Genomic DNA, 22517 nt, shown 5'->3' with positions numbered 1-22517 from the left:
GCAGGTTCGGGTCACAGGTTAATTGCTCATTCAATTGCCCTTAAAACAGCGACACTAATTATTATATAATTACTCAGCATCAACCTGTAACCATCTACCCTGGAGTCTGCATATTAATGTATCAACGTTATAGCATAAGTGCCTCACGGAAAATTCAAAACAAAATTAAGGCTTGTCAGTAGTTAGTCCAAGGTAGAACCGGATCACATTTAAATCGCGCATATAGATGACATAAAAACAGCGACAGTAGGAAAGAAAAAAGAAAGGAAGAGAGGGTAATGGTTAGAGTGCAAGCCATATAACCATATAGCCATTAAGTGCAAGCCATACCCGACCCAACCTGTTATCAAATATTGTTTATGCATATTCAACCGACCTTGGTATCTACTTTGGATCACCAAAGCTCAAAACAACCTGGATATAAAAATAAAAAGCATACCAGAAGTTAGTTAGGGACTCGGTCACTCTTGAACTGTGCAAACCAATGTCCCTTTGAACAGCAACAGCAATCAAAATACGTAACCATTAACGAATGTCTCAGCGCAGACCATAGTCGAAGCCCGCTGGCTAGCCCGAGGCTAGCGCGTAAGCTAGTGACGAATCCGGATAGCACGTTAGCCTACTATGTACATTGTTCAGCTAGCTCGTTAGCTTCCAAAGAGGCGATACACAAGTACGACCATGAGGTCAGCTTTAGCAAGTAACAGAAGTCATTGGGAAGCCCCGCTAGTTGGATGGGCAGAGGACAGTTAGCATGTCTGGGCATGACAGCAAGTGTTTGTGAATAGTCGACCTAATCAATGTATATAGGCCCAAACCGCCAAGTCACTCACCCTCCATAGATATCAAGCAACAGACTCGGGTGTCTTCGCGAGATATTCCTTCGCTTTAGCCAACGACCAAAACAAACGCTGACCACCGACCTTCTCCAACACAGATAGTTTCGCGGGAGCGAATAACGTGGGCCTCAGGCCTAGTCTCCATAGCTTAGTCAGGACCACCTTGTACTCGGCTCTCTGAGCTTGAACCTCCGGTGTAAAGTCCTCGAAAATGGCCACTTTGTGATCGCCAAACCTCAGAGTACCCCTTCTGGTACGAGCCGACCGCATGATGATTTCTCTCTGTTGGAGTCTGTTCAGCTTGACTATGATGGGCCTCGGTTCTTTGTTCACGCCGGGAGAAAACCTGCCCGCTCTGTAAGCCGACTCACAGATAGGAGGCGAGGGGAGGACGTCCGTCCCTAGTATCTTCTGCAGCAGTTCGGGCATGGTCTCAGAGAGACGGCCTTCACCGCTGGTCTCCGGTACTCCAACAATCCTGACGTTGTGGCGTCTATCCCGGGACTGCATCTCCTCCATCGCCGACTGTAGTTTGTTGACTTCAGCCTGCCTAGCCAGCAGGGCGGATTCAAGACCCGCCATCTTCTCACATTGTGATGATACCTCCGTCGTTAGCATGGCTAGTTCGTTAGCATTAGCCGATGAGGCAGCGTGAATCGTCTCCATCTTGTCTGTCAGCGGGACTACCGCCAGCCGTATTTCTTCTGATATCTCACGACGGAGGCTGATACAGAAATCCGCCAGCACTTGCTTCTGTGCTTCAGCGATGCGTGCCTCAGAGTCTGCGTGTACTTTCTTCTGTGCTTCAGCGATGCGTGTCTCAGATTCTGCGTGTAGCTTGGTCATGACCAAGAGCACAGCTTCGCTTAACTCCCCGACAGCGGGAGACGGTACGGCCATGCTCGGCGGTGTCGGTGTCGTGCCTAACTCTTTCATGGCTCTGGTTTCCACCCCCGCCATCGTAGAAAGTCGAAAAAAGTTGATGAATGTATACTAAACACGACGACCTAGCAAACAGATAAAAAACAAATAAAAATAAAATAAAGACTAATGGGGAGAAACGTATATTCAGCACGGTAGAAGGGAGCTCATGTGAAAACACGTCTACTCCATGATCGCTCAGCTCCGCCCCCCCCATCTAGTGCTAATGTTAAGCTCTCAGAATGATAGCAGCTCGCCCGCAGCATCTAGTGCTAACGTTAAGCTCTCAGAATGGTAGCAGCTCGCCTGCAGCATCTAGTGCTAACGTTAAGCTCTCAGAATGGTAGCAGCTCGCCCGCAGCTCTAGTGCTAACGTTAAGCTCTCAGAATGGTAGCAGCTCGCCCGCAGCTCTAGTGTTAACGTTAAGCTCTCAGAATGGTAGCAGCTCGCCCGCAGCTCTAGTGTTAACGTTAAGCTCTCAGAATGGTACAGTAGCAGCTCGCCCGCAGCTCTAGTGCTAACGTTAAGCTCTCAGAATGGTACAGTAGCAGCTCGCCCGCAGCTCTAGTGCTAACGTTAAGCTCTCAGAATGGTAGCAGTCTGCTCTAGTCTAGATCGGACCTCCATGAGCTGCATAATACCTCCGTTCCCTCGTTAGCTAGCTTGCGTTAGCTAGCTCACTTAGATCGATCTGTCCCAGTAAACTAAATTGTCTTAACGTTATCTACCGGGCTAGCAGTAGCTACAGATAGCGCCTGATATCAATGTCTTATAACATTGATTGAATGCGTATTCTAGCTGAGGGCATGTTGAATGTGATTTGACAAAATAACCGTAACGTTAAAAAATTGGGTCCAGCTGCATCGCCGGAGAATCCTTGCATGCTGAATGTAGGGTCTAGCTGAATATAGGGTCTAGCTGCAGGGCCGGAGAATCCTTGCTGGAGCTGGAGGCTACTCAAGTATACACACAGACAGTGGAGCTGTTTGCAGATAGCAAGCATTTTGACTTATTGCGTGGTGGCGATGTCTCGCAGATAATACAACTACAAGTATGATTATATAATATATATTTTATTTTAAAAAAAAATTATATAAAATATATATATATATTTTTTTAATCAAAAAAAATTTGGCAGGTAAGAAATATGCTTGGCGGGTAGACTCTTCCCATCTACCCGCCACTGGCCGGTGAGTCAAAAAGTTAATTTCGCTCCCTGCTGACAAGCTACCTGTTACAGCAGAGATATAACTAAATCACACTGACAAGCTACCTGTTACAGCAGAGATATAACTAACCCCTTTCTCTAGGTTACGTGTGTGTTCCTGACTGTAGTTGAAATGTTATACTACAAAACAGTTAAGTTATAACTTATGGTTAGGATACGGGTTACAATATAAGGTTAGGCATATTTTGGTGATGGTTTGGAGTTAGAGGTTAAAGAATTCATGTTTTCATGTACGTGAGTGAGTGTACATGCCTGTGTACGGCCATACAGTAGTCTACTTACTATACCAGTGTTTTGTTGCATTCACCTCAAACCTCTGTAAATACTGCTTGCATGCCATGTATGTATGCAATGAGCTTTGTGGCCGCTAGTATGTAGTATATGAGCTCGATGGCACACAAGCGTCTCATCGTGTGACAATATACATATGGTAATTATCAACTCTGTACGTGGCTGTCCATATACCATGGTGCATAATCGTTTATATGCCTGGAGTTGTACCTCTGTCTTTGAGAGAGCAGAACCATCTATTATTCACGTGTTAGTGGGGAGACAGCCAGCGGACGCCTACAGCTATTCGTTTTAGGGGGGGAAACCCACAAGAGTCTGGAAAACTTCTAAGCTAGTGAAGGAGAGAGACCCAGTGGTAGAGATGCACCAAGTGGCGCCTTTGGAATACTTCCCTGAGTGGAGTAACACACTACTCTGTGCATTTGTAACGGAGGTACCGCGAGTATATCCACAGTCACGATGGACTTCAAGTGTTGTGAAGTGACTGTGTACGTTAGCGGTACTGCAGGTAAACTCACTCCCCCTTAAAAGGCACGCAGACACGAATTCACCTCTTGGTGTAGCGGTCTGTAATCGCGCCCGCGGTGCGGCCGACCCGGGTTCGACTCCCACTCAGGGCATGTCAAAATAAGACCGGTGACACATTGATGATGCAAATAATCAGACGCAGATTCAGAGTCGGTATCTTAATATTCAAACCGGTGGCCGATCAGTCTTTGGCAGATTCAGAATCATTAACTGCAACGTAAACATAAAACACGGCGCCTCTCAAGGACGTTGTGTTGAGATCACGGTAGAAAAAGGTCTCTGATCCGTTTCCATTTATTTTTGCAGCTTTCCATAGACTCCGAGTTACCATGTCCGGCGCTTTTATGTCAAGTGTATGACAGGCATCCAGTTCAGATGCAGTTCAGCAGAGCTTCTTCCGGCCTCCGCCTGACCCATCACCTGAAATGGTGCAACTACTTGACGTCCATGAGCAGTGAGGGGGTTGATGGAACAGAGTTGTTGATGTCCACGAGCAGTGACCACCACAGAGATCCGGGTTCAATTGCCGGCAGTGGTACCTCCGGCTTGGTCAGTTGTCACCATCAGTTGTTCTCGGGTGGGAAGCCGGTGGGGTGTGAGTCCTGGTCGCCTCCTACTGGTGAGATGAGTGTGAACCTCCATGTGCGTTATTCTCTCCCAGTGAAAAAGAAGTGTCCGGTAACTCCACCTGTATTGGAGTTGACATGTGGTAGTCTACACCCTCCCCAGACCGACAGTAGGGCAGCCCACCAACCAGGAAGGGAATTGGCATAACACCTCAATTGGTGGCATAGCTGCGTCTATACAAATAGTAGCTCTAGTTCTGCAGACCCCTCTCTGATTGGTTGAGCTCCATTTCTGCAGCCCCTCTGCTGGGAGCTGTCGCGCGGAAATAGGCTGTCTATTGCCATTCTCTAAGACAAACTCTAACCTTAACCAGCTCCTTAACAGCGCCTAAACTTAACCGTTCTAACCTTAACCAACTCCGAAACAATGCCTAACCTTAACCTTAACCTTAACCATGCCTAACCTTAACCGGCGAAAGAATACACGCTAAAAAAAAAAATCACGTTAAAAAAAAAAATTTGATGGGATTCGAACTCGTCAACAACGGACCGCAGGACCGCAGGACCGCTGCTCTGCCAGTTGAGCTGAAGCGCTGAATGAAAATCATGGCGGATTCCGCGATAAGCACCTCAAAGCACCTCGATAACCTTACGCGCGAGGGGCTTCGCTCAACCAATCAGAGAGGGGGCTGCAGAAATGGAGCTCAACCAATCAGAGAGGGGTCTGCAGAACTAGAGCTACTATTTGTATAGACGCGGCATAGCTGTCAACCATCCCGTTTTTCCCGGGATTGTCACGTATTTCAACCTTCCTTCCCGCCCTCATCCCGGTTCACGTATTTTTCCCGTTTTAAATTTTTTTTATACATTTTTACAAAATTGCTCCATTTTGACGACAGGTGGCAGCAGTGTAGATTAGAACGTTAGCACAGGAAGTCAGACCGGAAGACTGTTGCGACTCGAAGAAGAAGAAGAAGAAGAAGAAGAAGAAGAAGAAGAAGAAGAAGAAGAAGAAGAAGAAGAAGAAGAAGAAGAAGAAGAAGAAGAAGAAGAAGAAGAAGAAGAAGAAGAAGCCGTGCTGATTTCAATGTCGCACACGGAGGAAAAAGTGACGTCAGTCATCATGACCAATCGGCGAGGCATAGAGGCTATGAAAAATGTTCACATAATAATAATAATCTATAAAAAAAAAAAAAAAAAAAAATCTATTTTTTATTTTATTTTTTTTACTTCGGTGTGTGTGTGTGTGCATGGGGCCATTGGGTGGGGCCGGGGGACAAATACACTGGAGGAAAGTAACCCAGCTCAGCACTGCCCAAATTATATCATCACTATTGCCTGTTTGAAGGATATCATCCTCAAACACATACACCACCTACACGCCTATTCTCAGTCCTTGCCCCACAATGGTGGAATGAACTACCCACCCCAGTTAGGACAGCCGAATCCCGTCCAATCTTTCGCCGTCGACTAAAGACGCACTTCTTCAACCATTATCTAAAATAAAATAAAATAAATCTAACCCTAACTAACCTTACTGTCATGCACTTGTCCTAATAAACTAACCTACACTGTAACATGCAACACTTTGATGAATATTGTTACTCAGCTGATAGAGTTGTGCCCTTCCTGATGACTTGTCGTACAGAACTTGTAAGTCGCTTTGGATAAAAGCGTCAGCTAAATGACTAAATGTGAATGTAAATGCCTTGTAGAATTCCACACATAAAAAAGAAAGATACTGGCATGAATAAACAAAATAGGAAATAAAATGTAGAAATGCATGCAATACATAAATAAATATGAATCTCCATATATGAAATAGAACATTTAGATAAGGTGCTACTGAGATGTTTTGGTGAGTTCTTTGTTTTTTTGTGGAAGTAGCCCTTCTTAAAAATGCATGAACATTCACTGATAATTGGTCTGTAGTGGAGTCTACAAGGTCTACATTGCCGGACCATGTAGAATCCGGACCTTGTAGACTGACATAATTCTGTGCATAGTTTAGTCTACACAGGCCATATTTCAAATAATCAAAATCTTACTTCATTCATCTTAAACATTCTTGATTTGGGGGATTGGTAGTTCCCATGAAATCTGAAGTTGTTCAAACGACAACAGCGATCCACCTTGAATTAAATCACACTGTGTTGGCTGCAGCGTCACAGTCACGAAAGGGGCTACTTAATTCATTAATCCAATCCACTTTATTTATAGAGCACATTTAAAAACAACAAAGTTTACCAAAGTGCTGTACAAGTCCCACAACATAAGATAAAAAAAAATAAAATAAAAATATTATAAAAAAAACAAAATTATTAATAAATTTTTTTTAATTCGAAGCTTCGAATTAAAATCGAAGCTCGGCCCCGAAGCTTCGATTGCCAAAAAAAATCGAAGGTCAGCCCTAATGTACAGTACAGATCACTTTAAACAAAATGTCACTTTAAAGGAAGGAGGTATTGTACATAGTTTAGATACATTAAGAGTTACAATTGTATAGTAGTGTACATAGGAACCAGTTTTTCAGGAACTTGGCATGTCTTTTTTTTATCATGCATATCTTGTGTTACCTATTCTTTTTTCTATGCCTATTTTTATTGTATTTTGCACATCAATCCGCATTTCACTGTATGTATGTGACAAATAAACCTCTTGATTCTTCTTGAGTTGTAGTATTAATATGTACAGTGATGAAGGTATAAAGACACTATGGTAATACATTGATTGATTGCTAACTTTAACAGATTGCAGAATGGGTACAATACAGTATGGCGCAATACACAATTGTTAAGGGGATGCAGACCAGAGAAGGTCTTCTTCCCCCATTTTCTTCTTCCCCCATTTTCAATTCATCATAACATTTATGTATGCATTGTAAGATTTCAATACATATGAACATGTTAATGCTATACTACTACATAAAGTGAATTTATACTGAATTTGTCTTACACTTCCATTCATTTAATGCAGGGATGTTCACAGCATTTCACTTTCAACCAGGTATCTGATTAATTTAATTTAACGAGGGGGAGGAGACTACATTGGGAGGGGGCGGGGCGAAATTTCCAGTTTTTTCAAATGCCAATGTTGACAGCTATGATTGGGGGATGGGAGCTAATTATAAAAATCCTACTGTCAGACCTTCATGCCCCCTGCTATTGCTGCCCTCAATCACCTACTTCAATAATGGATGGATTTATGTTTTGAGCTTGAATGTATATTAACATTTGTGGATTTGTGTTTTGTGTGGGGGTGTTTTTCTGTTCAATGGTGTAGGTGTTTTTACAGGCCGTGGAAACAAAATGTCCTCATTCTTATCTATCAATTCATCTGATCCTCTCATCATCTCGTCTCAATCCCAGACAGCCGGACAAGTCGGAAAAGTCGGACACTTTGGAGCGGCAGGCTGTGCCGCAGACGAACCACGTCAACCATTACGCAGAAACGCCGGAGCCAGAGCCTGCAGAGCTCGTCATCCACGAGGTCCTCCTGGAGCCTACCCCCATCATCCACGAGATTCTCCTGGAGCCTACCCCCATCATCCACGAGATTCTCCTGGAGCCTACCCCCATCATCCACGAGATTCTCCTGGAGCCTACCCCCATCTTCCACGAGATTCTCCTGGAGCCCGTCCACAGCGACGCAGAGGACTGCTGCAACTTCCATACACACACTCCCGCTGACGCAGCAGCCACTGAGCTTCCGGTCAGAGGTCCCAGCCTGGAAATGGATACGACTCACGACTCCCTCCCGGCCAATCCCACGGCGGCGTCATCTAACGTCTCCCAGGTGGACCCCGCGTCTGCCTCGGCACCGGTCTCCAGGGTGTCGTCCCGTGCCCCGTCGCGAGCCGCCTCCACGCTACCCCTCGGTGCCTGCGGCAGGAACGGCTTGGTGTCCACGCCCAGCCCCATTCTGGAGCCCAACGGGATCGGGGCGGGGACGTATCAGCGGGCCACCACGCTGCCCTCTATGGATCCACATAGGCAGGTGCACAGGAAGAGCGCCCTGGAGCAGGTGGAGCACTGGGTCAAGGTGCAGAGGGCAGAGCAGAGAAGGTAGGTCAAAGGTCACCGAGATGTAGTATGTTTATGAAGGTAGGTCACCAGGATGTAGTATGTTTATGAAGGTAGGTCACAGAGATGTAGTATGTTTATGAAGGTAGGTCACCAGGATGTAGTATGTTTATGAAGGTAGGTCACTGGGATGTAGTATGTTTATGAAGGTAGGTCACCAGGATGTAGTATGTTTATGAAGGTAGGTCACCAGGATGTAGTATGTTTATGAAGGTAGGTCACAGGGATGTAGTATGTTTATGAAGGTAGGTCACCAGGATGTAGTATGTTTATGAAGGTAGGTCACCAGGATGTAGTATGTTTATGAAGGTAGGTCACAGAGATGTAGTATGTTTATGAAGGTAGGTCACCAGGATGTAGTATGTTTATGAAGGTAGGTCACCAGGATGTAGTATGTTTATGAAGGTAGGTCACCAGGATGTAGTATGTTTATGAAGGTAGGTCACCAGGATGTAGTATGTTTATGAAGGTAGGTCACCAGGATGTAGTATGTTTATGAAGGTAGGTCACCAGGATGTAGTATGTTTATGAAGGTAGGTCACCAGGATGTAGTATGTTTATGAAGGTAGGTCACCAGGATGTAGTATGTTTATGAAGGTAGGTCACAGAGATGTAGTATGTTTATGAAGGTAGGTCACTGGTATGTAGTATGTTTATGAAGGTAGGTCACTGAGATGTAGTATGTTTATGAAGGTAGGTCACCAGGATGTAGTATGTTTATGAAGGTAGGTCACAGAGATGTAGTATGTTTATGAAGGTAGGTCACCAGGATGTAGTATGTTTATGAAGGTAGGTCACCAGGATGTAGTATGTTTATGAAGGTAGGTCACCAGGATGTAGTATGTTTATGAAGGTAGGTCACCAGGATGTAGTATGTTTATGAAGGTAGGTCACCAGGATGTAGTATGTTTATGAAGGGTAGGTCACCAGGATGTAGTATGTTTATGAAGGTAGGTCACCAGGATGTAGTATGTTTATGAAGGTAGGTCACCAGGATGTAGTATGTTTATGAAGGTAGGTCACTGGGATGTAGTATGTTTATGAAGGTAGGTCACCAGGATGTAGTATGTTTATGAAGGTAGGTCACCAGGATGTAGTATGTTTATGAAGGTAGGTCACCAGGATGTAGTATGTTTATGAAGGTAGGTCACCAGGATGTAGTATGTTTATGAAGGTAGGTCACAGAGATGTAGTATGTTTATGAAGGTAGGTCACTGGGATGTAGTATGTTTATGAAGGTAGGTCACAGGGATGTAGTATGTTTATGAAGGTAGGTCACAGGGATGTAGTATGTTTATGAAGGTAGGTCACCAGGATGTAGTATGTTTATGAAGGTAGGTCACCAGGATGTAGTATGTTTATGAAGGTAGGTCACCAGGATGTAGTATGTTTATGAAGGTAGGTCACCAGGATGTAGTATGTTTATGAAGGTAGGTCACTGGGATGTAGTATGTTTATGAAGGTAGGTCACTGGTATGTAGTATGTTTATGAAGGTAGGTCACCAGGATGTAGTATGTTTATGAAGGTAGGTCACCAGGATGTAGTATGTTTATGAAGGTAGGTCACAGAGATGTAGTATGTTTATGAAGGTAGGTCACCAGGATGTAGTATGTTTATGAAGGTAGGTCACAGAGATGTAGTATGTTTATGAAGGTAGGTCACCAGGATGTAGTATGTTTATGAAGGTAGGTCACCAGGATGTAGTATGTTTATGAAGGTAGGTCACCAGGATGTAGTATGTTTATGAAGGTAGGTCACCAGGATGTAGTATGTTTATGAAGGTAGGTCACCAGGATGTAGTATGTTTATGAAGGGTAGGTCACCAGGATGTAGTATGTTTATGAAGGTAGGTCACCAGGATGTAGTATGTTTATGAAGGTAGGTCACCAGGATGTAGTATGTTTATGAAGGTAGGTCACTGGGATGTAGTATGTTTATGAAGGTAGGTCACCAGGATGTAGTATGTTTATGAAGGTAGGTCACCAGGATGTAGTATGTTTATGAAGGGTAGGTCACAGGGATGTAGTATGTTTATGAAGGTAGGTCACTGAGATGTAGTATGTTTATGAAGGTAGGTCACCAGGATGTAGTATGTTTATGAAGGTAGGTCACAGAGATGTAGTATGTTTATGAAGGTAGGTCACCAGGATGTAGTATGTTTATGAAGGTAGGTCACTGGGATGTAGTATGTTTATGAAGGTAGGTCACCAGGATGTAGTATGTTTATGAAGGTAGGTCACAGAGATGTAGTATGTTTATGAAGGTAGGTCACCAGGATGTAGTATGTTTATGAAGGTAGGTCACCAGGATGTAGTATGTTTATGAAGGTAGGTCACAGAGATGTAGTATGTTTATGAAGGTAGGTCACCAGGATGTAGTATGTTTATGAAGGTAGGTCACCAGGATGTAGTATGTTTATGAAGGTAGGTCACCAGGATGTAGTATGTTTATGAAGGTAGGTCACCAGGATGTAGTATGTTTATGAAGGTAGGTCACCAGGATGTAGTATGTTTATGAAGGTAGGTCACCAGGATGTAGTATGTTTATGAAGGTAGGTCACTGGGATGTAGTATGTTTATGAAGGTAGGTCACTGGTATGTAGTATGTTTATGAAGGTAGGTCACGGACAGGGCCGCCTGGGAGAAATGCGAGGCCCTGTGCGATTTTTTAACGCGAGCCCCCCCCCCCCCCCCCCCCCCCCCCCCCCACAAAAGGTAAAAAAAAATATATATATATATAATATATATATTTTTTTTTTTTACATACAGTCAACATATTCGTAAATAATAGCGCTGCCCGCGGCTGGGCATGATACAGTCAACATATAGCAATAGAGAGAGCGAGAGAGAGCTCCTGTTCTACAGTCAATATACAGTGTACAGAGAGAGAGACACATTGGAAATAAATTGAAATGCTATTTGGCCCTAAACAGAGAGTACACAGTGGCAGAATACCTGAGCACTGTGACTGAAGATCCTTGACTAGGTACAGACTCAGCGAGCACAGCCTAGCCATCGAGAAAGGCCGCCATAGGCAGACTGTGTGTGTTAGAAAGAGAGAGAGCATGTGTGTTAGAGAGAGAGCATGTATGAGAGAGATAAGCAAAGATGACCACCTAAAGGATATTCAACTTTTAATGAAAGAACAAAACAGAAGGAAAAGATAACTTCACAAAGGCAACATGAATATACATAGATCCAAAAGGACAAAGATCAACACTTAAATCCAAAGAGAAGAGGGTCTATACCAGAGAAAACAAAGCAGCAAGGAGCCAATGGCCGACAGCTAAAGGCTAGCCAGGTAGGCTACTGACACCAGGCCACACACAGCTTTGGCCAACGACCCAACGCTACCCAAGCTACACAAACGACCAAGACAATGAATTCACACACAGCACATGTCGTATCTCCAAATGTTGTGAAGTAACATATGTTTTGCCTGGAAAAAAACATCGTTATTAACAAAACATTCGGGAGGGGAAGGAAGGAAGAGTGGGGTAATGTCATGATTTTCATTAATCTTACCTGCACCAAGGAACGCAGGGTGAAAGGCCGCAACACAGGTCTCCACGTTGACGAAAGGCCTCTCGCTGGCGGGACAAAAATAACCCCCTGCTATTCTCACGGCTAATGTCAATGGTCGTAGCACAAGCTAACAGCTAACTCAAGGCTAACTGATAGCATCAAACGAACGTTCCCAGCCGAGCGCAGCCGGCAGCTAACGTCGTAGCTAAACAGCTAACTGGCTAACAGTTAGCTCAACCAGGCTATCGCTAACCATTAGCTAACGCAGAAGCAAGCTATGCGGCTACATACAGGTGCTGACACCAGGTCACACACCGTTAGCTACTAGTAGTACTACAACAGCTAGTCGGCCAGTTTAGCTCCAGAGAGAGAGAGAGAGAGAGAGAGAGATGTCCACGGCGGGAATAGAATAGAGTTAATAGAATAGGTTAAAAACTCACCAAACGTCCAAGAGGATGGAGACAACCGCGTGGAGTTGACGAAGTTCATCTGCCAAACGACCATCCTCTTCATCTTGGCTGTATGCGCTGTCTCTAGGTTAGCTAACGCTAGTTAGCCTTTAGCTAAGCTAGCTACTAGCCGACATCATCATGGCTATACCATGACAAGGCTCCGGCCATTTGTCCCGCTAGCGAGAGGCCTTTCGTCAACGTTCCTTGGTGACCGACCGACTGATAATGACCGACCTCTTTCTTCGTCTTGGCTGGCATAACTAAGCATAATAGTCAAAAGCTGCACGCGCGAAATAGTCAAACGCAGCTGACTCACGCCGGCGTACTACACATGATGTAAGTAAAACCACTCCCTTCGTTGAAACCAATAGTATGTCTGCTGCAGAACCCCAGAGGCTGAGCTCCAATAGTGAGTATGTCTGCAGACCCAGGAACAAGTCAGACACATTCTACAAACGTGTCTAATGTGAAATATATAAGCATATAAGCAAAACTAGATTTTAGGTCTGTGATGAAAAAGGGCCTCGCGGGAAATTTATTTTTTATTTTGCGAGGCCCCCCTTCCCGCGAGGCCCTGTGCGATTTTTTATTTTGCGAGGCCCCCCTTCCCGCGAGGCCCTGTGCTCGCACACCCCCTGAGGCGGCCCTGGTCACGGAGATGTAGTATGTTTATGAAGGGTAGCTCACCAGGATGTATTATGTTCAGATGTAATGTGTTCAAGTTCTTTATTTGTCAAATACACAACAATACAGGGGCATTGCAGGTAATGACATGTTTGTGTTTGGAGCTCAGACTCAACAGTGCACGGTTAAGAAGCGGTTAGGTTACCTGATGTTCCTCACTGAACATTTCAGAATATGCAGATGACTCATGATCGAGCCGAACTACGCCCCTTACCTGTGATAAAATAACCATATACGAACGTGAGCTATTGCTTATAATGAATACGCACTTCCCCCTAAACGTTATTTTTTTCTTTTTATATTTTATTTTATTTTATACAAATTTTAGATAAGGATGGTGCGTGAGGTCTCCACTGATTACGGTCAAGGTTAGGTTTATGAACCGCTTTTTAGGTCAACATTATGACAAGGTCGAGCATTGCCAAATTCACCAACCATGGCGTGGAAAGAAGAGTCACTGTGTCCAATGTCTTTGTTGTTGTTGTTGTTGTTGTTGTTGTTGTTGTTGTTGTTGTTGTTGTTGTTGTTGTTGCTGCTGAGAAGCGGCGTTAGTTACAGTGATCATTTACCCCCTCCGCTTGGCTAAACTGTCCCTGCATGCGTGAGAGGATCCTCTGATTAGCTGCTGGCCACTGACATCACTACTTCGAATACAATATGTCACGACTCACAACCCATGCAATCACAGTACATAATTAGGCACATGTGTCCCCTCTATGGGTTAAAAGCCAAATGACATGGTGACGTAAGCTAATAACTCCAGCAATGTCATAATGTTTTTTATTGCTGGGGGAAATATTTGGCACTGATCCTGATCCTATTTGAGCCTGGTACTACCCCGATATTCAATGCCAGTATTTGTATTGATACATCCCTAAAAAAATACAGACAAATATGATACTTCCCTCCCCTCTTCCCTCCCAGCGTGTGTTCGTCTGGAGAGAACACCCTGCCCCGCCGCACCCCCCCCACCCAGCCCAAGTTCTCCTCCATGGAGGCCTACCAGACCTTGCCCAAGACACCCCGCCACAGTCCCCCGCTGGCCCGCCAGGGAGAGTACAAGTACGCCCAGGACCGCCTCAGTCACTTCCGCCTGGCACCGGAGCAGACGGGGGGCGCGGCACCGGCCGGCCCCGTGTGGCAGCTGTACGAGTGGCAGCAGCGGCACCAATACCGCCACGGCAGCCCCACCGCGCCCATCTACACCCCGGCCCCGGACTACCCATTCGGGCCGCGGCCTCCCTCCACCGTGCCCCCCGCGGCCCCCAGGTCCGAAGGGCCGCCTCGCTGCATCTCGGTGCCCCCCACTCCCGCGGACATCCCTCCTCCGGGACCCCCGCCGGGCACGGGCAGGGCCTTGTTGTCCCCCATGAGGAGGCCGCACACGCCCGCGGACCGGGTGACGGTCAGGCCGGTGGGAGACAGGTCGCTGGTGGACATCCCTCTGGCCACCTCCCCCCGCAGGACCAGGTCTCAGCTGCTCAAGGTGAGAGTAGACAGGTCGCTGGTGGACATCCCTCTGGCCACCTCCCCCCGCAGGACCAAGTCTCAGCTGCTCAAGGTGAGAGTAGACAGGTCGCTGGTGGACATCCCTCTGGCCACCTCCCCCCGCAGGACCAAGTCTCAGCTGCTCAAGGTGAGAGTAGACGGGTCGCTGGTGGACATCCCTCTGGCCACCTCCCCCCGCAGGACCAGGTCTCAGCTGCTCAAGGTGAGAGTAGACGGGTCGCTGGTGGACATCCCTCTGGCCACCTCCCCCCGCAGGACCAAGTCTCAGCTGCTCAAGGTGAGAGTAGACCAAGGTGTGTTGGGATGGAATTTATTGTAAAGTAGTACATGGACACACGTCAATGTCAAATTTGATTAATGATGTTAGATCTGTACGTACTGTATGTGAACACCCGCAGAGTCACCAAGGGAGTTTGACAGCTGCTGTAGGATAAAAACCACATATCTCCAAATGTGTGACTTTAACAATACATGGATGTCAATCTGAAAAGTTAACTTTTTGAAGATAAGTGGTTTTCATCCGACAGCGCCGATAGTAGGGGTGGACATTTGAAAGCATCAACATTTGAATATTCTATAAAAAATAAATGCTTGATTAATCTGTTAACCATTATACCCCATAATACTTTACATACTGTAAAGTATGTGTTTTTATAGTGTAAAGTATGTGTTTTTATAGTCCAGAGCAGGGGTTCCCAAACTTTTTCAGCTTGAGACCCAAAAGAGAAATTTGGTGTTTCCCCGGGACCCAAACGTACAAAAATACATCATGAATTGCCATAACATACATTTATAAACTACTGATAAAGAACACAACAAACCATGAATTTCAAATGTATATGAAATGTATTTATTTAATTATAAAAGTACATCACAGCAATAATCAGAGTGTAATGTTAAGTTGCTCACCACCTCATAAGATATGTACATACAATTTTGTAACACTTTTAAATGAACAAACATGTTTTACTCTCCTTTCTATTTCTCACCCCTTTTTCAACTCTCCATTTCTTACCCCCTCCCTCCGTCCCTCAACCTTAAACCTCAACATTGAGCAACATTCTGATTAATTTGTACTGACTTATTTAAAAATGTTACTGACCTGACATCATGCTAGAAGGGGTATAATATTTCATCTATGGCACAATGAAATCTAATGAGAGGTATGTGGCTGGTTGAAGTTTTCAACCAGCAGATCTATTCTGGGCTTGGTTTTTGAAAGTGCTATTCTGAGGTCATGCTGAGCATTTAGTCTGTTTCTGTATTTGTTTTTCAGGTATGCTAGAGTAGAAAACCCAGATTCACATAAGTATGTGGTGCCAAACTGAATCAACACATATACAGCATTTTTTTTTTTAATAAAAAAAACGTGGGTCGCGGCCCTAAGTTTGGGAAACGCTGGTGTAAAAGTATGTGTTTTCACAGTATAAATTATGTGTTTTTAAAGACATGGCACTACAGCATTTATAGATGCTGTTTCCATCATAATACCCCAAACTACAGTCTTGACGTCAAAGCAACAAGGTAGTTTAGCTTTTATTTGTTCCTCGTCTCTGGTATTCCCAGACAAACATCTCTCGGGGAGAGCTAGCTCGGCTCGTACCGCGTAACTAATTCAATCTCGCCCGTTCTTTGCGTCCTTTCAAGGATAGTAGCGCGAGCGCTTTGCTGTCGAGAGCTGCGGAAATGTCAAATAGAAGGAAAAAAAAGCCTCGACCAGAAAACATGCCAGTCATGGCAACAGAGGGGCAGAGAGGGGAACTGCGCTCCAGTGAACAGAATGATTGTTTTATAGACCGGTGGTTCTCAACGTGGGGTCAGGGGACCAACAGAGGTCCTTGAGAGGGGTTTCTAGGGGGCTCCCAGAATATGTATTAGTAAGGAAGTAGGAAGTAGTTTAATATTCTTTCACAAGAAGTTAGTCCAATGAGAGAATGTACAGTATAAGAGTGACTATTCTGATCATAGGTTTCACTTTGTCCACTCCTCAAGGGGTCCCCTAGACTCCTCGAGGGTCTTTTGTTTAGTTTATTTAGAAAATCAATTAGGGTTGCCACGGTGATACGGAATTTCCCATGACTAATAACAGACAGTGACAAAGACAGTGGCTCAGGAGGTAGAGCGGTCGCCTGGTAATCAGAAAGGTTCTCGGTTCGATTCCCGCTTCTCCCGGGCAGCGTGTCGAAGTGTCCTTCAGCTAAACACTTAACCCCTAATTGCTCCCGATGTGCAGGTTGACACCTTGCATGGTTGCCTCTGCCACCGGTGTGTGAATGTGTGAGTGAATGGGTCAAATGTGAGGAACAAAAATTAAATGTATCATTTAATAAACTCATGACATTTTACAAAACGACACTCGATATCTGTAGAGCGCTTACTTTATTTAAGTTATGTGGCTACATTGATCCGCCATGTCTGTCCGTCTGCATCTGTTTTTAATACATTTTAAACAATTGGTATCCATTTGTTGGACATAGATACAAAAAATAAACCAAAGGACAGTAAGACCTTCCGTCACATTTCCATCTGTTCATTCATCGACGGACGGACCAATGTAGCTACCGTCTTATTTAGCGCATTGCACAAACATACTGTTGCTTCTGGTCTGGACTGGTCCTCTGAGCTCCTCTCCAGTAGAGTTTTTGCTGTTTCAGGGTTTAATCCGAATCCTCCGCTATCATTGTGTAACATGTCGTGTCGCCTCTACAGCCTTCTTTCTCTCCTTCACGTGAAGTTTAAACTAAGTGAAAGTTAAACCTAAAAATAGCCACTGTCCGCATGTTCATTTCATAACGTTGTCTGATTTACACACTTGATGACACGTTTAGCACCCTTGGTCGCGCTACTGAAACAGTAAAGGGCAGAGGGTTAATAGCGACGTTTATGAAGTACTTACTGTAGAAAGAACAGAAGGGAGCAGGGAATGTGTGTGTGTTTGTGTGTGGTGTGTATGTGTGTGCGTTGCCCGCACTCCGTGTCGGAGCCGCTCCGACAAATTTGTGTTTTTTATTTGAATGTGGGCACTGATATGCGAAAATTTACTAAATCGGTTTTATTTCTATAAAAAGAAGAAAGAAAAAACCATACACCAGTGGGGGCGGTGGGCAAGTAATGTATTCGGTGAAGCCTGAACACAGAGTAACGCCTGTATCACTGACTACCGCGGCAAGCCTTCAATCAATAACAAATGCACAGTCAACAGCATACATCATCAAGGTTAACACACAGACAAACTTTACCTTCAGCTTGAAAGACGTCAGGCTGACTTTGTAATTCCAATTTATTCCATTCCCAGGTGCCCTGATATGCAAATGTACATTCGACAAAACCCTATGGAATGAGGGTCCTATTGTGTATCAACTTAGGGGTCCTTGGCATGAAAAGGGTTGAGAGCCGCTGCTGTAGAAGCAGCCGCTGCCTCTTGGTTCTACATCGCCACCACGATGTTAGCCATCGCTGTAATATTTTTATGTGGGATTCATAAATCGAGGCAGTTGATGGAGGTGTGGGTATTAGGTTTTTTTTTTTTCACATCCCATAAAAGCATAAATGTGAATCTACGTCACAGCAGGTTTTATGTGCATTGTAATGGGGTGGGATAATGGCCTGCATAATGGACTTTTTCATTAGTGTGTGTGTGTGTGTGTGTGTGTGTGTGTGTGTGTGTGTGTGTGTGTGTGTGTGTGTGTGTGTGTGTGTGTGTGTGTGTGTGTGTGTGTGTGTGTGTGTGTGTGTGTGTGTGTGTGTGTGTGTGTGTGTGTGTGTGTGTGTGTGTGTGTGTGTGTGTGTGTGTGTGTGTGTGTGTGTGTGGTCAACAGGCTGCCACCATCGAGAGGCGGTCGATGCCACCGTCAGGCTACATCACACACACGGTTAGCGCACCCAGCCTTCACGGCAAAACGGTGAGCCTTCAATCATAAAATCATACCTCTGTATTGAAAGATGCAGTAACATCTAACCGCTGACACCATTTAGTTTGAACAGTTCACATGATAGATTATGGAGTATTGTAATTGGGCGTCTGTGCTTATTGTTGTTTTCATGATTTGGGAATTGTACCAGCAAACCTTCAAAGGACTTCATTCTGCCTCTCCGCTACTACTCCTGAGCTCTCCTACTCATCTGAAATAAGTTTATCAGTTTCTGGGGAGTAGTTAACTACAATTTTCTCAGTTTTGGGGAGCAGTTAACTATGTAGTGTAATTAGTATTTTAACTAGGTTTTATATTATTTGGTGGTAGTTAAATAGATGTTATCTTGTTTTTACTACATTTTTACTTCAAAACGTTGCATAATTTTTGTTCAATCTCCACCTGATTCCACCCCAAGCCCCCTGATTCCACCCCAAGCCCCCTGATTCTACCTCAAGCCCCTTGATTCTACCACAACAACCCTGATTCCACCCCAAGCCCCTTGATTCCACCCCAAGCCCCCTGATTCCACCCCAAGCCCCCTGATTCTACCGCAACAACCCTGATTCCACCCCAAGCCCCCTGATTCCACTTCAAGCCCCTTGATTCTACCGCAACAACCCTGATTCCACCCCAAGCCCCTTGATTCTACCGCAACAACCCCCTGATTCCACTTCAAGCCCCCTGATTCTACCTCAACAACCCGGATTCCACATCAAACCCCCGGATTCCACCACAACAACTTCCTGATTTCAACTCAAACCCCTGATTCCATCTCAAACCTCTGATTCTACCTCAAGCCCCCTGTCCTCTGCTGAAGAGACACCCTCAGGAATGCAAAAAATATCAAAATCAAACACGAATACTTCATTCTGTGTCATTTCCGTTGTTGCTCCATGTACAGATATAATTTTGTTCACTATATAAACAAAACCAACAGGGGGAGCCATAGAGCAACCATCTGTCGTTCCTTTACTATGTAATAGACCCTTTTTTCGTCAATGTCATCTTGTAAGAAAAACTCTGCTTCAGAAATCAAATCTCCAGGAACTTTGTGGATGAACGTGCGGACAGGTCGCCGGACATCGTGCGGTATAAGATATTCCTTTATTGGTCCCCTTGAGGAAATTCAGGCGTCATAGCAGTACAGGGGAGGGAAGGCACAGGTATGGGCAGGGTAATACAAGAAAGACATACATAATAGGCGATACAATTTAATCTGAATATAAATATGAGAAAATGAAACGGTATAAACAATTTGCAGATGATGGTCTGTGTGCCATATCGGTCATAATATATGTTACAATAAATATAGGCAATACAATTTTATCTGAATATACTATGAGTAAAAGTAATCAGTAAACAGCAGTTTGGTTTTTGGAAGTTGAGTTTTGCCTACAAACATCATCAGTGATTACAAACTATTGTTTCATTGTCAAGTGGTCAGCAGTCTGTAAATCAAATCAAATCTAATAAATTTTTTAAGGCCCGACAACACACGTTAATGTCCCCATGGGCCGGACATGTCTTCTTTAAACAAGTCAAGAAGAAACATCACAATAAATCAAGAACAAAACAAAAACACCATGAAGTCCAAAACATTTAAAATAAATAAATGAATGCAACACTCCCAGACATACCCCACGCGAAGATAAGGAAAAACTCACTAAAAACCTAGCAATAGGAAAAAAAACACCACAGGAAATGTGGAGGAGAGAAACCTTAGAAGGGCCGTTCAAGGAGGGATCTCCCTTCTTAGATGTCGGTGATAGTAGTGTTGCTATAAAACAGGCGAAACTGTTGGTAAGCATGTACATATACATGTAATGAAACACAAATAAGTACATGCAATAGCAACTGGGGTACATAAGAACATTTTGAAAGATTGGAAATAGAGCTGATGACGGATCCATTTGTGGTATGGGGGGCGGAGTAGAGAGGATCACATCCTCCTGGCCATCATCACGGGGACGACCACCACTCCGGTCATCACCACAAGACATCCACTCACCGGGAGACGGGGACAGGCGTTAGACAGTTTGCGTGTTTGTGATGGGCGGACATAGCAATAGATACATGTAGTAATCATATGTGAATAGATGCATGTAGTAAGCATATATGTGAATAGAATAGAAGTACTTAACCCAGCAATGAACTAGTCTGTAAGCGTAGTGGTGAGTAACACGAGTGTCCCGCGGTGCCACACAGCCCGAGGAGCTCACCCTGCTCCTAATTCAGCTGCGGCGACACCAGGCCAAGATGGCCACCGCTCGCCACCACACCCTAGTCCAGCTCCAGCAGCTCAGCGGCCACCAAGACCCCTACCACCACCACCACCAGCTCCTCCTCGGCAACACCACCAACCCCCTCCTCACCTCCAGCCCCTCCACTTTATCCCACCTCGGACTCGCTGGCCTCTCGGCTCCCCTGGGGCCCTTCAACATCCAGGTGGGGGCCCCCTGCGGAAACGCCTGCCTGCCACCCCCCTTTAACTGGCAGTTGGTAGAGGTTGACTCTAAACAGTTATACGGGATGTGTTTATGACGTACTTTGAAATCATGTCGTTTCAAGAAATCGTGCAGCTTAAATGTAGTTTGTAGTTCATGTAGTTTGTAAAAAAGATAATATAAAAAAACGGTTAAAAGATGTATTATAATCTTATATAATCACTGATGTTTTTCAGTGCGCAAGTTCAACACTATAGACACCTAAACATCCGAATTGTTAGAACTTGAACTCAATGAATTGATTGATTGATTGATTGAAAACTTTATTTAACAGATTGCAGAATGGGTACAATACAGTACGGCTCAATACATACAATTGTTAAGGGGATGCAGACCAGAGAAAGACTTTCGTCTTGTTTACATCAGGGTCCCCCATTTTCAATTCATCATAACACATGACATACAGATAGACAGTACTGCTATATCTATACATTTATGACATACCAGATTTACAAATACAGTACTGTTTGTGATACAATGAGGTTAAAGTTAATGAAAGGTCACCCTCTATTAATTTGATTTGAACATAAGCCCAATATGACCACATAGCTATTTTACATTAATAAGATTAATGTTATAAGGTTTTCTTTAATTAAATGTATGGGCCAGATTGAGATGCAACAGCTAAAAAGGTGTGGTAACAGTACAGGCAATTAAATTTGAATTATGTATTTTCCAGAATCTTATTTTTCCCTTGTATTGAATTCTAATTTTAAATGAATTATTCCTCTCCCTGTCTGGCTAGCACCCCACACCCACAATTAAAAAAAGAAAAAGAAACATTTACAAACTGGGCAGTAGACTACGAAGGCAGTGTTAATGGCTCCAAAAAAAGACCGGCTTGATTAAACATTGATTAAATAACGCTACTTGATTGTTTGTATCCTTGGTATGACATACCTGTAACAAAGGGTAATACTTATGAATGGCTTGTTTAATCTGAAGACACTTTTAATAACTCTGGTTAATCAGCAGGTGTGTATGTAAAATGCCAACTGCACTAAATAAAAACCTCACAAATGCTAATAAATAACTTCGCTTGATATTTCTGGTCAACTTGACTCACTCGAGTCAAGTTATCATGATTCTAATCATGTAATAGCTTTATATGTAACACAACAGACTTAAGAAATAAAGTAAATTCTGTTTACCAATATGAATATATAATACCGTATTAAGTTAAACAGCTGCTACACCTTGCTATATTACTTTAGTGGCAACCTCTACCAAAAGCTGTCATGCTTATGTGATGTGCGCTGACCGCATGGTTTACCCGTGAACATGGCGCTCGCTGCCGCCATAGAATCATTTGTCCTCCCTTCCATGTATTGCACTTGGCTGGGTTAGCTTCCATCGTCGTGCTGCTAGTTATACTGCGTTGGCATGTCGTGTTGTTGGCTAGGTAGCCTCTGTGAAGCCATCCCATTGCTTTAGCTGTCTGGCTGTCTGGCTGGCTGTGGATGTAGTTCAGTT

The 22517-nt window shown here is 44.3% G+C and overlaps 1 protein-coding gene across 1 annotated transcript in view; it reads left to right on the top strand.

Annotated features, from left to right (window-relative positions):
* The window catches only part of LOC311245466 (pleckstrin homology domain-containing family A member 7-like), a gene marked incomplete at its 5' end in the record, with an annotated part of 157694 nt that overhangs the window by 85540 nt on the left and 49637 nt on the right, over window positions 1-22517 (top strand). Inside the window, 3 exons of the mRNA XM_084335309.1 lie at window positions 7743-8438; window positions 14042-14603; window positions 18445-18528. Of these exons, the coding sequence (XP_084191435.1) occupies window positions 7743-8438; window positions 14042-14603; window positions 18445-18528 (1342 nt within the window). The remainder of the gene's footprint in view (window positions 1-7742; window positions 8439-14041; window positions 14604-18444; window positions 18529-22517) is intronic.

The sequence above is a fragment of the Notolepis coatsorum genome (genome assembly GCF_963971535.1).
Source record: "Notolepis coatsorum genome assembly, chromosome: 18".
Lineage (NCBI taxonomy): Eukaryota > Metazoa > Chordata > Actinopteri > Aulopiformes > Paralepididae > Notolepis > Notolepis coatsorum.
The sequence above is the reverse complement of the archived record's forward strand: the minus strand, read 5'-3'. Positions and strand labels throughout refer to the sequence as shown.